General features: G+C 40.5%; 1 protein-coding gene across 2 annotated transcripts in view; it reads left to right on the top strand.

Annotated features, from left to right (window-relative positions):
* LOC122794633 (RAP1 GTPase activating protein) overlaps positions 1-18,061 on the top strand; it is a 1,835,311-nt gene that overhangs the window by 1,760,284 nt on the left and 56,966 nt on the right. For both annotated transcript variants that reach the window (XM_044063215.1, XM_044063214.1), the window contains 2 exons: positions 9,466-9,569; positions 17,879-17,929. In XM_044063215.1, coding sequence (XP_043919150.1) covers positions 9,466-9,569; positions 17,879-17,887 — 113 coding nt within the window. In that variant the 3' untranslated portion in view covers positions 17,888-17,929. The remainder of the gene's footprint in view (positions 1-9,465; positions 9,570-17,878; positions 17,930-18,061) is intronic.

Here is an 18,061-nt window from a genome sequence, read left to right as displayed (position 1 = left end):
AAAAGTGTTTAAAATTTAACAGCAATGCTATGTAAATATGAAAAAGAAGTGATCAGAATAACCTCAATAAATCATATGGAACGCATCACCATGGAACTCATAAACAAAGACATTGGTAACCTCCAAATTCTGGATCCCACCCAGTTTGGGTTTGTGAAAGGCAGATCATGCCTCCTGAACCTGATCGACTTCGTTGAGGCAGTCACCAAAGCCGTAGATGAGGGTAAGGTGGTTCACACAGCCTATCTTGACCTCACCAAGGATTTCAACACCATCCCCCATTCTGGAATTATAGCTAAACTCACTAAACTAGGTATAAATCCCTACGTCACAAGATTGGTTGCCAACTGGCTCACTGACAGAACCCACACTGTAAAAGTTGCAGACTCCAAATCTGACCTCAAACCAGTGACAAGTGGAGTACCAGAGGATTCAGTCCTGGGACCTCTCCTGTTTGGTATCTACTTCTCTGAAGTACAGGCTAACACAGAAGGCCTCTGGCTAATGAAGTTCGCAGATGACTGCAAACTAGGAGCCATAGTCAAGTCCCCAAATGATGTGGACATCCTACAGAAGGGCCTCACTGAGACAGATGCCTGGTGTCAGAACCATGGCCTTAAGCTCAATGCCCAAAAATGCAGTGTCATCCCCTTTGGTAAAACTCTGTACCCATGAACTACCACATAGGCAGCAACCTACTTAACACCGAATATGTGATAAGAGACCTTGGGACCCAGGTGGACAGTAGTCTCTCCTTTGATAGTCACATCGCCAGAGTAGTCAGGAAGTCCTTCTACGTGGCACACCTCATCATAAAAGGGTTCTCATCCAGGAAAAGAGAGGTCATTGTTCCCCTGTACTCGACACTCATTAGACCCATTATAGAATACAACGCCCCATTTTGGAATGTACCTCACAAGACATCTGCAGCAACTGGAAAGGCCACAGAAGTATCTCACAAAGAGGATTATTGGCCTCAGACAAATGCCCTACACTGACTGTCTCAAAAAACTACAGCTTTACTCCGTAGCATATTGCCTACTCCGAGGTGATCTCTGCCTAACATACAAAGCTATGTCAGACCCAGAGCTGTTGGACATGCTACACCTAAAGAAATCCCAATCCCTCCGAGCTGCATGCTCTAGGGACCTAAACCTTGTCACCACAATAAACAGGACATGCTGGAGGGATAGATTCCTGTCCCAGAGGCTTCCCATACTCTGGAACAGGCTACCCATCTATGTCAAGTAAAGTTCTTCATTAGCACTCTTCAAGAAAAATATTGATGAGTGGATGGGAAATAGGAAATACACCCCTGGGATCAGTTCTGTGTCTCTGCTTGACAGTGGCACAGGAAAATAACTTTCTTGGGTGGCGTAAGCCGGGGAACCTTGTTGGCTAGACTTATGTAGGCCCTTGGCACAGGAAAATAACTTTCTTGGGTGGCGTAAGCTGGGGAACCTTGTTGGCTAGACTTATGTAGGCCCTTGGGCCGATAGCCTAGTACCTACCTATGAACCTATACTAGGAGTTTGATCGGTTGGGATAGCCTTGAAATTTTGCTATTGAAATAACAAGACTCTTAATGCATTAATTATATAAGACTACACTGATGATTCAATTTATTTCTAGCATTGTATAATATGTGATGTTGAATGTCTTTCTTTATATATATACATATATATATATATATATATATATATATATATATATATATATTGCAGTGCATAATAAGTCCTATCCCATAATAAGTATATATATATATATTAAATTAATAGTAATTGTCTTAAAAAAAGCAAAGATGTCCCTTTCTTCTGGGCATAGTCTACCCCAGGTGGTTATGAATAATTGAAACTGTTTAGATTTTTATTTTTATTTTTTTATTCTTTTGTTGACTGGGTAGTCCCACTAGGCTAGTAGCCTCTTTTAGGACCCAAAGTAATGTTAATAATACTAAGAAAAAGTTTACCAGTGCTCAAGAAACTTCCCCTACTCTTTTCAATAGGTGCAGTGAAATCTTGGGTCTATATTATGTAATTGAAATACATGTTCATCGAACATTAATCGAAAGACATGTTCATCGAACATTAATCGAAAGACATGTTCATCGAACATTAATCGAAAGACATGTTCATTGAACATGTCTTCATTGACACGTAAACAGTGAACAAACTATCTCGGAATGGCCACTTCAGAGAATTTTTTCACGGGGAAAAATAACTTGGCCAAAGAAAAACAAATGAAACTTTCAAAGCTTACAAAGTGGGGGGCTTTGCCCCCCAGACTCCCGATGTGGAGGGCTGTGCCCCCCCACACACCCTAACTAAATATACCAACTTTGAGATCACACTACAGTGGGGAAAAGGGAAACTCCCCGATGACAGCCAAGTGTTGTTTTCCCCTGGGAAAAAAATTTACTGAAGTGCCTGTTTGGAGATTAGTGTGTTCACTGTTAATGTGTCGATGAAGATGTGTTCGATGAACACACCTTTCGATCACATAATATAGACACTAGATCTTTTGCATCCACCTGAGCTCCCACTAACTCAAGCAGATGGGAACTCAGTTTAACATCTCATCTGAAGGACAACACACTCAGGACTTATTATGCACTGCAGTGTCAGCAAACCAACTACTTGGCACAGGAATATAACCCACAGCCTTCTGTACCATAGGTGAGCATGCTACCTGTTGTACCATTGACAGTGAATAAATAAATTCTATGGGAATCTTTCTCCAACAGATACCATTGTTTCTGACTTCTAATTCCTCTTAAATAGTTGTGTTAATAAGGCAGTCCTTGTCTGATAAATTTAAAAACTAACTTGTATGGTGGAATATTTATATAAATACATTATATTACAAGATATATAAATTTCATAATGCTTATAAGAAGTCTCATTTTACCTACGTTAAAAAATGTTTTAAATAAGCTACCAAAGAGTTTAAGGGAACTGTTAGAAATCTCAGAGCTGCATATGAAATTAACTCATGCACAAAAACAAAATTAACTACAAATATTTATCTGCATCAGTAAGCTAAGAGCTAACATCAAACAATGATCAGATCTAGTACACAATAACACTACCCACTCTGACCCAAAGGAAATAGCTAATAACCCTGATTACATCCCTGGCCAGAAAGCCGCGGTGGTAAAGCGGTATTGTTTCCTCACAGCAAGAGGTTCTCCTGTTCGATTCTTGGCTGGAGTGCCTTCTGTGTGGAGTCTGCATGTCCTCCCCACGATCGAGTGGCCTCCGAAAGACATGCATGAATGGGCATGCCTTCACTGAAGGTTGGGCGTTGGGCTGGCAACTCGGCACCATAAAAATCTACTGCCAATCAACGGACTGGAGTTTCATTGTGGCAAACCCTAACCGGGAAAAGCCGAAAAGACAAACAACATCCCTGGCTAGTCTTTTAGTTATATGCTGTGCAATGAAAAGGGGACATCATTAAAATACTTGATAATCAAAGAACTGTTCATTGTCAATAGAAGTTCCAAGATGTCTGACTGCAGGATCAATTTTCAGAGGTGTGTTGTGAATGTGATAAGATACAGTTATTGCTTTCAGTTTTACTCCATGGTTTAACAACATCTCTTCTTTTGGGACAGGCCATCTTGGAGTATCATAGTGTCTGCTCAGGAGGCTATGATGTCAACAAGTTTGCAGTCATCTGCAAACTTAGACACAAAGTCATTAGCTTTGACCTCTGAGAAGTAAATGCTAAAGAGGAATGGCCCGAGGACAGAACCCTGGCCTACATCATTAGTGACAGGTCTTTTGGAAGTGATAAAACTGCCCATCTTTATTTCCTGGGTTTTGTTTGTGAGCCAGCTTGCCCTCCAACAATCATCATCATAATCATCAACCCCTTTTCCTTCTTTTCTACATGTGGACAGGGTGTTGCATCAACTGTCATCAACTTTCTGTGTTCAGTGCCACTCCTACCTTCTTCAACACTCATGTCTAACTGTCACAAGTCTTCTGTCGCACATTCCATCCATCACTTTGCTGAACATCCTTATTTTCTCCTGCCTTCTTCCTGCCTCTCCCAAATCTTCTTTACTAGATTTTCTTCTGCTTTCCTGCACATGTGCCTGAATGCTAACTAAAACCTCTCTCCGAGACCAAACACTGTTTTCACTTGACTCCATGAACTTTTTACATAGCCTACACTAATTCCAGCAATATTTCTGGGACTTTGAACAACTGTAGAACTGCCCAAATCAGCTGTTTTGGGGACTTGTCATATGCTTTCTCCAAGTTTAGGAATCCCCACTTGGATTCCTTCCTCATCTGTGGTGCATCCTGATCTGAATCCAAACTGTTCATCTCTCATCTTACTTTCCACTGCTCTGTGCATCATTTATCAATCACCCTGCCCAGGACTTTTATGCAGTGTGACAGGAGTTTGATACCTCTGTACTGCCCGCAATTGTGAATGTCCCCATTGTTCTTGTACACAGGCACAAGTATGCTTATTCTCCAGTCATCTGGGGTATGCCTTTCTTGCTGTACTGCTATGGTTACCCTCTGGAACTATTTATCCCCTAACTCTCCCTACATCTCCATCATAGTTGCCATGACGTCTGAGCCTGCTGCTTTGCCTGACTTCATTTTCCTTAGTGCTGGTTTTACGTCTCCTAGGGTGGGCTCTTCTTCCTATTTCATCATAGACTGTGTCTGGGGCAGTACAGCTTCTGTGGGATTTTCATCATTCAGAAGCTGCTGGAATTATTCATTCCATCTGCCTTTAATGTCCAGTCGACAGGTGAGCAGGTAGCTGCTGGGATCCTTTATGAATAGTGTCTGATGATTGTATAACTTCATTATCTTTCTGTCTTTGCTTGGCGCCATGATAGAGTTTCTTTTTGCTCACTTTCCTGAAGCTGGTAGAACACTTCTTCTGCCATGTTCTTTGCTCTGTTAACCTCTTTGTTAGCCTTCCAGCATTCCTTCTTAGCCTGATCCATATTGTATGTCTCCCCCTTTTTCCTGCATTCTTTTTTTCTGTCTAAAAAGGTTAAATAGGGATGGAAGAGTTTATCTATGATACCTAAGAATGTTATAGTGTTGAATTTTCTAAGGTCTAGATATGTGGTGAGCACTGATTTATTGTCATCTGTTGCTACAGCAGCTTTTTCAAAGAAGTTATCTACACTGAGTAGGTAGCATTCATCCTTGACAAATTGGAACCGGCTTGTGTCAAACCTCTGCAAATTGCTTATATCCTTATTTATTAATTTTATAATGATCCTTTCTCTAGCCTTGTAGACTGATCGGGCTTATTGATGTCTAATTACTCAGGTCCATTGAAGCCTCATCTCTGTGTAAGGGAATGGCTGCTGCTGACCTCCATTCATCCTACACTTGTTTTGGCTGATATGCCATGTTTCAAGCTGGCCTGTAGGTAGCCAGCTATGTTGTCTGCCCCACAGAATAGGAGACCATGCAGAACGAGTTTCAGATAGCATCAAAGAGGTCCTGGCAAACCCTGTGGTGACTCAAAAGGAGGAAGGCATGTTCTTGGGAGATTTGGGGGTTGTAGAATATAGATGCAGTTAGAGATTTGGGGGTTGTTGAATATAGATGTGGGTAGAGATTTGGCAGTTGTAGAATATAGATGTAGGTAGAGATTTGGGGGTTGTAGAATATAGATGCAGGTATGTGTTCTAGGAATATTGGAGAGTGGAGAGGGGTAAAAATTGAGCTAAATTTGTCTGCTTGGAGATTGCCAATATCCTTGGAGAATGTAATATCATTTCCTGTTTGCTCTGCACAGTGCTGGGCATTGTGTATAAGGTTTCTAGCAGTTTCTAGCACAGTTTAAGAAGCCTTTGTGGTTATCCTTCAGCTGAATGGCTTTTTACCTCAACTATGACTTTGGCTGATTTCATCAGTGACCAGAATTACTTGTTTAGTTTGCCAAGAGCATTTTTGACATCACGAGGGTTAAAATTTTGGCATACAATAATATGTTTTTCTTTTACTACAGATCCTGTTTATATTATGGTTTCTTTTTGAATTCATCATTGTATTTGTCTATGAAGGGAACAGATGTATATATGCAGCTATTTGCATGTGCATAGAGTTTGGCTGTAAAAGATCCTGCAAAAGCAATGGAGCTTTCAAGGTAGAAAGGGTTTTCAAATTTAGCCAGGTCATTACAAAGTTTTAGCAGATTAGCCTTTGGATATGTCTAACTACTGAGGTAATAAAAGTTGCTTCAGGCTTCAGTCCTGTGATTAATGTGAGTGATTTGTGGTCTGATGGATTGATTTGGATAGGGAGGAAGTTTCACTTGCTGGGGGTAAAGTTACCCCATATCAGTAAGGACCAGATCCAGGATTTTGTCATCACTGGCTGCCATGCAGACTAACTGGTCCAGCCAGTGTGTATTGATGAAGTCCAGAAATTTCTGAGTGTACACGTTACATGATGTATAGGTCTCCCAGGTTATGGAGAGAGAGTCGAAGTCTCCTTGGAGATAGGTATTTGGTTCAATACATATGGACTGCATAGTAGTTTGATAGGTGTTATGGGCTGAGGGGGAGCATAGAGGGGGTCCTAGCATTAGCTATGATGTGATAAGGGATTTTATTAATAGTAAGCTGGATGTGGCTGAGTTCAGGTCATTATTTTGCCTCATGAGTCTGACAGTGAATTTTTTTTTTCAGAATATGGAGATGTCACCACTGGTAGTGCCCTTCTCTAATATGGTAGGCCTGAACTTGTGAAAAGCATTAAAACACATGTATCCACGGAGTGCTTTTGTTGGTCTTGTGTCAGGTCTGTGCGATGAAGCATATATCAGTATTTTCAAATGTATAGAGTGTTTGTACGACGTCAAGATTTTTGTTAAGGCTCCAAGCATTGAGCAGAATACCTTAATTTTATCTGGATTCTGTTTTGTTGTACTGGAAGTTTTAACAGACTAACCTTGCCAAAAAAAGGCACTATGGGGTGCAGAAGGATTTAGCTAATGGACAAAATGCTTGGCAGAAAAGATGCAGGCCATCCATGGCAAAGCTGTTAGGGCTGTCTACCATCTCCTCCCAGGCTAACATATATGAATGAAACAAGAAGGAAATCCAGTTGTTGAAGTCAGTAATTGTTTGTTCTTATCATGGAATCATTCTTGGTGATGGTAACATACAGCTCAAGGCTAGGGTCATACCTGCTTTAGGTACATATTCTGTGAGCTCCATCTCTTCTCTCTTTATATTGTCCATGGAGGGTACATCACAAGTCGTTTGCACCCATGTATACTATGTGTGTCATATATGTCCTTATGGTGCAAGGACATGAGTGTTTGCGTAATATGACAAGTCCTTGTGTCTCAAAAGCAACTGACCATGACTGTCTCATTGCATAGTCAGGTGAGTGGTGTAACTGTATTTCTCACTAGTGGTGTAACTGTATTTCTCACTATGGAGTCACCTGTGATTAAGATATTGTATTATGTGGAAGTTTGCCTTATAGGCTTTTGCACTGAGTCAGTGTGACTCTTAAATGTACAGTTGGTGGTGGGTATTGCATGTGTTGTATGTTTGTACTTCATTTTTTTGTTATGTTTAGGCGGCTTTTGTGGTTTGGGTAATTTCCTTATAAGAACCACAGTATATGAAGGCCTGTATGTTTGGTTTGAGTTGCATCTGCTTTGTTTAGTGTGGTAATGGCGAGCTGTTTATTTGTCGTGACTTTGTGTGAGATCTTTATCTCCAGTAAAACTGAATCACTTCATCTGTCTTCCACACTGTGGCTGCTGGTTTAAGTAGTAAGTGGTTGTCAACAAACATGAGACAATTGTTACATTGTCTCAGGGTCCATATTTCAACCAGGCTGGCTAAAGAGATGGTTGCAAAGTGCAAATCCATGGTTCCAGGTGCTTCCAAATGTGGGATGTAGGGGGAGTTACTCCTATGATGTTTGGAGTTAATTTACTAGAGTTGCTGTTGAAATCTGCATACAAAGAGCAATGTGCTACTTGGTATAAATGAGAACCTTTTTGTGAAACTACTGACTGTTTAAAGTACAATAGGTTGCATATGGGGAATGTTATGTCTGTAAATGACTGCATCTTGTGCCACACCACTGTGTGATGAGCAGCATCGAGCAAATCATCTAATTATAACACAGAAAATAAGCAACAAAAAGCTCAGCAGAGCACACCACCCAATAGCAAGGTGTGTGAATGTAGCCTTAGTAGCAAATAATGGCCTACACTAGCCTGGAAATGTTCTTCTGCCACCAGATGGCACTAGTAAACTAATTTTAGTAAAAACTCACTAATTTGGCCACTCACTAGGTTACCCAACAATGATAAATTGTGGTGCTACACCTACTGGGTACTACCTTGACCACTGCTTCTGCTGGTTTAGTACACTTGGCTAGAAATCAATCTCTCTTTGCTCCTTTGCTCACTGGAAACAAAACAGTTGCACTAATCCCAAGCTGCTTGTTAAGAAGCAGGTAAGAGGCTCTTTGATGATCACTGGTATGGTCCAGCTTTGTCCTGGTAGATGTCCTGGGCAGCATGTACAACAGCTGACTGCAAGAGAGGTGTACAATGGTGTAGTCAGAGATGCCCCGTACACATTCGCTTATGTGCTTCATAACATTTGCCAGCAATCTTTAGTTTGGCTTTAGATGCCAAGCAAATGTATAAAATACTCCAATTAAAGGCTCACTGAGTTGGATTGTCCTGCTACATGCACTTACAGATATCTCTGTCTCACACCTGTACCTGCCTCTTTGTAATACATATGTTGTTCAAACGAAGGCTATTACCACAGTAGTTGAACCTGTGAAAAAAAGCTGCTCAGGATACACCAGTACGAAACTTTTTATTAAAACAAGAAATGAGTCTTCTCAATCATCTCTGGCTCCTCGTCGTATAAAAAGCCCTTTACAGAGTATGCCATTTTTCCATCAAAATCATGTTGTTTAACCTAGACCTTGTTCAGCCATAACTGTACTTCTCTGTACCCTAGAAGGATTCTGCTAATTTTGCAAAACATATATTGTACACCTGTAGCTTTCAACGAATCATATGCTTTTACCTTACAATATGTCATGCACCTTTCAGTATATTGTACATGTGTAACTATCAGTGTATCTTACAGGAGCACCTTTGGGTGTATCATACACTTGTACCTTTCATTGTATCATACATCTGTATCTTTCAGTATTTAATGTAATTTTCAGTACCATATGGAAGACCTATCCCTATTTCATAATGGGAATTGTGTCTTGGCTTAATGAGTAGAGGGTCTATCACAGTATTACTTTAGTAATTAATTGTGTCAAGGTAGCGCTGTTTGTTTTAAAGAACTGTGTGATTTACTTTTCTATTGCTAGAAATCAGATACCGTATGCCATGAGACTTGTCTGTAGTGACAAATTCAGACAGTGCTACTAACAATTTAATCATCCAGTCTTTTTTTTTTTTTTTTTGTAGGGCACTCCAAATGCAATCAGCCAGATACAGGCAAGCCTGGAGAAATGTCTCATTCAGATATCAAAATCAAGCTTGAAGGAGCTGAGCTGGACAAGTCAAACTCGGTGAGAGATGCTTGGGTACTCAAAGTAATATATATAACTGTAGTGAAAGTGTTTAATAAACAAAAAGAAAAAGCTGCAAATGCTGTAGGAAGCTGATAAGTATCTAGTTGTCATTTGGTAATGGTAGCTGTCAGTATGTATCATTATCCCGTTTATTTACATCTGTATGCACGTATGTATCTATCTACTTATTTTAATTTGTTGATCTGGGAAGTCTGACTGGGTGTAGCACTCCTTTTCAGGGGATGCCCAATGAGTAAAGTTATATTGGTACATTATAGTACAAGATACGATATAAATGAACACTAGTAAGTTTAACATCACTGTCGTCTTTGACAGAGCAGTATTAGAAGATGATACATTGTAGCATATTGAATTGTCCCACATTATCTAAAATCATATTAAATAAAAGAATGCATTCACAGTAGTACATTTATACTGATAGAAAACATTCACACTAGTATAATCACGTTATCATGTTAAAATGGATTATATTGTATACCTAAGTATTTGTAGTGGAACAGCTGCATGAATAAACATAATATATATAGTGGTGTCAAAGGGGCGATAGATAAGCTAGTCAGGTTGCAGGGCGTACAATTGTAATCTGTGGGTTATAGGCATAACAGTGTAAGTTGTGGACAATGGTGTCAAAAAGTGTTAGTGTAAGGCTAGTGATTAGTTACAAGAGACTAATATTATACGTACCTCACACCACAAGTTCCAGGCCAGATGAATTCACTCAGTTTAATACACAGACTAATTTATTAAAATAAAAAAATATATTATACATAGTTTATTTACAACTGAGCCTTCACTGTTTATTACAAAGACTCAACTGTTTTGTTTTGGGGGGGAGCAAGAGAGATGTGTGACATTGTTAGTAAGTGAGAGGGTTGTTTGTGTTAGTAATACCCTGGTGAAGAGAAACAACATGCTCAGGAGTCCTTGTGATGGCCTTTTATTTGATCTTTGAAAGTGTACAGGTGGTTATTGAGCCTTAGTGGTAGGTGTAGTGAAGGACGGCCATGGTGGTGCGGTGGTTAGCATTGCCATCTCACAGCAAGAGGTTCTACGGTTCGATTCTCAGCTGGAGTGCCTTCTCTGTGGAGTCTGCATGTCCTCCCTGTGGTCACGTGGGTTTCCTCTAGGTCCTCCAGTTTCCTACCACATCTCAAAGACATGCTGTAGATGAATTGGACACTCTAAATTGGCCCTAGGCATGAGTGTGTGTGTGTGTGTGTGTGTGTGTGTGTGTGTGTGTGTGTGTGTGTGTGTGTGTGTGTGTGTGTGTATGTGTGTGTGTGTGTGTGTGTGTGTGTGTGTGTGTGTGCCATCTGTGAAAGGTTGGGCACCGTGCTGGCAACTCGATGCCATAAAAATCCACTGCCAGTCATGAGCTGACAGGTGATCTGCTGTGGCGACCCCTAACTGAAAAAAGTTGAAAGAAGAAGAAGAAGTGGTAGTTGTAATGGGATCCATAATATGGGGATGTGAATGGAATAAAAGGGTTTCTCTGCTGAGTCATTGGCTTTTTGAGTGGTTAGAAAGGCTTTATTTATTGATTGTTATCTTTGGGGTGGGGTAGGATCAGAGGATATGTTTCAGGCTGGGACACCTGTTAGATTCATGTACAATGCTGTCAGATACAGCTAGTTGTGAGTAGATGAGGTGATGAAGCAGTTCTAGACAGCTAACATTTTTTGAGGGCAGTGCAGCAAATGGAGTTTATAAAAGAGGTTGCAGCCCAACATGGCAATTTTCTTTTTGTAGTGTGATAGGTTGACTGGCATACAGATTTGCAGATGCAGAGGAGGCATAAAGTAGCATTGACATTCAAGCGGAATGTGGTGCAGTTTTTCTACCAGGTTTAGTGAGGTATTGTTTTATTCGGTATAATATTGCAAGTTTTTGATATGCCTTTTGGATTACTTTTTTATATGCAGATCAGATTTTAAGCATTTATCTACAGTAACATCAACCAGTGTTAGTTTTTGTAATCCTTTGAATATATGTTTTGATTGAGGAACTATGTTTGAAGTGTATCTGATGCAGGTTTGAAGTTATATAAAACCCAATAGCAAAGCTGCTATATCAGATGCTAAGATCACCAAGTCTGAACTTTAATTTTACTCAGCAGCAAAGTAAATACATTAAGACATATTATAAGTAAATAAGCACATTAACATCTCATTTAACCTTTTTAATTACAGGCTTAACTATTCACTTGCAATATGCAATAAATCACCTCCATAATGAAAAAAAAGAGCCATTAACTGATACCTGGAAGTATGATTATAATTCAGACTAACATTTGTGTTCCAGATTCCAGGTTTGATCTCAGTGACTTGTGATGTGTGTTTGGTTCATAAGATATTACTGTGCCCCATTGCTGTCAAAGTCAGAAGTGTACTGCATCTAAACATAGTCTGGGTGCAGTTCTGCTATACGGGAAGCTGAAACAATGTGTGTGTGTGTGTGTGTGTGTGTGTGTGTGTGTGTGTGTGTGTGTGTGTGTGTGTGTGTGTGTGTGTGGGGGGGTAATTACTTTGCAAGTAGGTATGCATTGGTACTTATACTGTGCTAAGTTATGTTGTTACAGAATGGTTAATAAGAAGTTAAGTATGGAGAACGTGCTTTGTTTAAACATTAGTGAGTACCAACTCATGTCATGCAGCGGTTTCTTTTACTTGATTGCAGTCATAGGAAAGACATACGTATACATTTGTATTTTTCAGTGTATATTTGTCTCTGTATGTGACACAGATATGAATACATTGCCTTAGGTAGAATATTTTTGAATTGATTGCTGTAAAATGTCAGATGTGCCCACAAAAATAACTTGGGTAATCTGGCTGGGGGTATATCTGTGTTTAAAAGAAACTGACCACTCTTAGCCATAGATGACAGCATACAATCTACATTTTAGGGGCATCAGGGTCAGTGTGCATGTGTATGTTTGTGTCTATGTCTGTGGAATGGGGTTTATTATAAATAGAAGATAAATACATTGCCATGAGCAAACTTTGTTTGACTAAAGCCTGATATTGGGCCCAGTCTTAAATGCTTTTAACAGCTGCTCCTGCTGATGAGTAGCCAGTCACAGAATTAGGAAGAGAGTGTGCAGCTCTATAGTCTGTAGAAAAATCCGAAGGACAGACCAAAGCATATGTGGTCAGCGAGAGAATAAGGAGTGGGCACACTGGTAATGTAATCAGTGATAGAGCAAGGCTGGATATGTAATTGGTATACATATATGGGGAGGGGGCACACTGGTAATGTAATCAGTGATAGAACAAGGCTGGATATGTGATTGGTATACATATAAGGGGAGTGGGCACACTGGTAATGTAATCAGTGATAGAACAAGGCTGGATATGTGATTGGTATACATATATGGGGAGTGGGCACACTGGTAATGTAATCAGTGATAGAACAAGGCTGGATATGTGATTGGTATACATATATGGGGAGTGGGCACACTGGTAATGTAATCAGTGATAGAACAAGGCTGGATATGTGATTGGTATACATATATGGGGAGTGGGCACACTGGTAATGTAATCAGTGATAGAACAAGGCTGGATATGTAATTGGTATACATATACGGGTAGTGGGCACACTGGCAATGTAATCAGTGATAGAACAAGGCTGGATATGTGATTGGTATACATATATGGGGAGTGGGCACACTGGTAATGTAATCAGTGATAGAACAAGGCTGGATATGTGATTGGTATACATATATGGGGAGTGGGCACACTGGCAATGTAATCAGTGATAGAACAAGGCTGGATATGTGACTGGTATACATATATGGGGAGGGGGCACACTGGTAATGTAATCAGTGATAGAACAAGGCTGGATATGTGATTGGTATACATGTATGGGGAGTGGGCACACTGGTAATGTAATCAGTGATAGAACAAGGCTGGATATGTGATTGGTATACATATATGGGGAGTGGGCACACTGGCAATGTAATCAGTAATAGAACAAGGCTGGATATGTGATTGGTATACATATATAGGGAGTGGGCACACTGGCAATGTAATCAGTGATAGAACAAGGCTGGATATGTGATTGGTATACATATATGGGGAGGGGGCACACTGGTAATGTAATCAGTGATACAACAAGGCTGGATATGTAATTGGTATAAATATATGGTCACCAGAAGAATAAGGAGTGGGCACACTGGCAATGTAATCAGTGATAGAACAAGGCTGGATATGTGATTGGTATACATATATGGGGAGGGGGCACACTGGTAATGTAATCAGTGATAGAACAAGGCTGGATATGTGATTGGTATACATATATGGGGAGTGGGCACACTGGTAATGTAATCAGTGATAGAACAAGGTTGGATATGTGATTGGTATACATATATGGGGAGTGGGCACACTGGCAATGTAATCAGTGATAGAACAAGGCTGGATATGTGATTGGTATACATATATGGGGTGGGGGCACACTGGTAATGTAATCAGTGATAGAACAAGGCTGGATATGTGATTGGTATACATATATGGGGAGGGGGCACACTGGTAATGTAATCAGTGATAGAACAAGGCTGGATGTGTGATTAGTTCATAGTTCATAGTTCATAGTTTAGTACTAAGCTAACTGCCCTTGTAAGCCATTTCAAGCTTAGCCAATTATCCCTTGTGAGACTCAAACCCTGCACCTTGTGTTTGTAAGGCAAACACCTTAGCCATTAAGCCACCCTCCCGTATACATATATGGGGAGGGGGCACACTGGTAATGTAATCAGTGATAGAACAAGGCTGGATATGTGATTGGTATACATATATGGGGAGGGGGCACACTGGTAATGTAATCAGTGATAGAACAAGGCTGGATGTGTGATTGGTATACATATATGGGGAGGGGGCACACTGGTAATGTAATCAGTGATAGAACAAGACAGCATGTGTGATTGGTATACATATATGGGGAGTGGGCACACTGGCAATGTAATCAGTGATAGAACAAGGCTGCATGTGTGATTGGTATACATATATGGGGAGGGGGCACACTAGTAATGTAATCAGTGATAGAACAAGGCTGGATATATGATTGGTATACATATATGGGGAGGGGGCACACTGGTAATGTAATCAGTGACAGAACAAGGCTGGATATGTGATTGGTATACATATATGGGGAGGGGGCACACTGGCAATGTAATCAGTGGTAGAACAAGGCTGGATATGTGATTGGTATACATATATGGGGAGGGGGCACACTGGTAATGTAATCAGTGATAGAACAAGGCTGGATATGTGATTGGTATACATATATGGGGAGTGGGCACACTGGTAATGTAATCAGTGATAGAACAAGGCTGGATATGTGATTGGTATACATATATGGGGAGGGGGCACACTGGTAATGTAATCAGTGATAGAACAAGGCTGGATGTGTGACTGGTATACATATATGGGGAGTGGGCACACTGGTAATGTAATCAGTGATAGAACAAGGCTGGATGTGTGATTGGTATACATATATGGGGAGTGGGCACACTGGCAATGTAATCAGTGATAGAACAAGGCTGGGTGTGTGATTGGTATACATATATGGGGAGTGGGCACACTGGTAATGTAATCAGTGATAGAACAAGGCTGGATATGTGATTGGTATACATATATGGGGAGTGGGCATACTGGCAGTGTAATCAGTGATAGAACAAGGCTGGAAATGTGATTGGTATACATATATGGGGAGTGGGCACACTGGCAATGTAATCAGTGATAGAACAAGGCTGGATATGTGATTGGTATACATATATGGGGAGTGGGCACACTGGCAATGTAATCAGTGATAGAACAAGGCTCGATATTTGATTGGTATACATATATGGGGAGTGGGCACACTGGTAATGTAATCAGTGATAGAACAAGGCTGGATATGTGATTGGTATACATATATGGGGAGTGGGCACACTGGTAATGTAATCAGTGATAGAACAAGGCTGGATATGGGATTGGTATACATATATGGGGAGGGGGCACACTGGTAATGTAATCAGTGATAGAACAAGGCTGGATGTGTGATTGGTATACATATATGGGGAGGGGGCACACTGGTAATGTAATCAGTGATAGAACAAGGCTGCATGTGTGATTGGTATACATATATGGGGAGTGGGCACACTGGCAATGTAATCAGTGATAGAACAAGGCTGCATGTGTGATTGGTATACATATATGGGGAGGGGGCACACTAGTAATGTAATCAGTGATAGAACAAGGCTGGATGTGTGATTGGTATACATATATGGGGAGTGGGCACACTGGTAATGTAATCAGTGATAGAACAAAGCTGGATATGTGATTGGTATACATATATGGGGAGTGGGCATACTGGCAGTGTAATCAGTGATAGAACAGGGCTGGAAATGTGATTGGTATACATATATGGGGAGTGGGCACACTGGCAATGTAGTCAGTGATAGAACAAGGCTGGATATGTGATTGGTATACATATATGGGGAGTGGGCACACTGGCAATGTAATCCGTGATAGAACAAGGCTCGATATGTGATTGGTATACATATATGGGGAGTGGGCACACTGGTAATGTAATCAGTGATAGAACAAGGCTGGATGTGTGATTGGTATACATATATGGGGAGTGGGCACACTGCTAATGTAATCAGTGATAGAACAAGGCTGGCTATGTGATTGGTATACATATATGGGGAGTGGGCACACTGGTAATGTAATCAGTAATAGAACAAGGCTGGATATGTGATTGGTATACATATATGGGGAGTGGGCACACTGGCAATGTAATCAGTGATAGAACAAGGCTGGATATGTGTTTGGTATACATATATGGGGAGTGGGCACACTGGCAATGTAATCAGTGATAGAACAAGGCTGGATATGTGATTGGTATACATATATGGGGAGTGGGCACACTGGCAATGTAATCAGTGATAGAACAAGGCTGGATATGTGATTGGTATACATATATGGGGAGTGGGCACACTGGTAACGTAATCAGTGATAGAACAAGGCTGGATATGTGATTGGTATACATATATGGGGAGTGGGCACACTGGCAATGTAATCAGTGATAGAACAAGGCTGGATATGTGATTGGTATACATATATGGGGAGTGGGCACACTGGCAATGTAAACAGTGATAGAACAAGGCTGGATATGGGATTGGTATACATATATGGGGAGTGGGCACACTGTCAATGTAATCAGTGATAGAACAAGGCTGGATATGTGATTGGTATACATATATGAGGAGTGGGCACACTGGTAATGTAATCAGTGATAGAACAAAGCTGGATATGTGATTGGTATACATATATGGGGATTGGGCACACTGGCAATGTAATCAGTGATAGAACAAGGCTGGATATGTGATTGGTATACATATATGGGGAGGGGGTACACTGGTAATGTAATCAGTGATAGAACAAGGCTGGATATCTGATTGGTATACATATATGGGGAGTGGGCACACTGGTAATGTAATCAGTGATAGAACAAGGCTGAATATGTGATTGGTATACATATATGGGGAGTGGACACACTGGTAATGTAATCAGTGATAGAACAAGGCTGGATATGTGATTGGTATACATATACGGGGAGTGGGCACACTGGTAATGTAATCAGTGATAGAACAAGGCTGGATATGTGATTGGTATACATATATGGGGAGTGGACACACTGGTAATGTAATCAGTGATAGAACAAGGCTGGATATGTGATTGGTATACATATACGGGGAGTGGGCACACTGGTAATGTAATCAGTGATAGAACAAGGCTGGATATGTGATTGGTATACATATATGGTCACCCGAAGAATAAGGAAGGTTTATTGGTTAGTTACCTATCAGCCTGAAAAAGAGTGTTTATGGGGACATACCCAACCAGTTTCTCTAATTTGCTGTGGGATGGATTCATTACCTTCTGGGATATAAATGATGCAGTGGACATAATCAAGGACTAAGTGCTCAGGGAGTGTGACTAGATAAAAAAAAACTGATGAGGCCATACATATCATCTGTTAGTTACATATCATGTTTGTTGGTTTGATATTAGTTTAGCTGCAGCCAGATTTTCTTACTGAATGACAGTTTTGAAACTTGTGATAAGTATCGTTAATCTGATAAATGCTTTTCAGAAATTCAACTGTCTATTGTCCTCCTTGTTACATTATCATGGCAGCATAGAATTTATATTACCATGTTGTTGTGTATGCAAGCTGCAACTGACTTGTTTAGCCTTTGAGATGCACTTTACTAACTATAACATTTTCCTTTGTCTGTGCAGAATTGCTAGCCTCCACTATCCTGCGTCTTCATGGATATTTATTCTTAACAGGTTAGAACTGCTGAATTATTAAGAATATTCATAAACTGTAAATTGTGGATGTAATTGCAATAGACTATATTGTTTTTAGATGCTCCCCATACTGCAAATCTGAGTGTCACCCTTTCCCTTTATTCAAATGAT

The sequence above is a fragment of the Protopterus annectens genome, chromosome 2.part1 (assembly GCF_019279795.1).
Source record: "Protopterus annectens isolate FY-2018-M chromosome 2.part1, PAN1.0, whole genome shotgun sequence".
NCBI lineage: Eukaryota > Metazoa > Chordata > Ceratodontiformes > Protopteridae > Protopterus > Protopterus annectens.
Note: the sequence above shows the minus strand (reverse complement) of the source record. Positions and strands in the feature narration are given on the sequence as shown.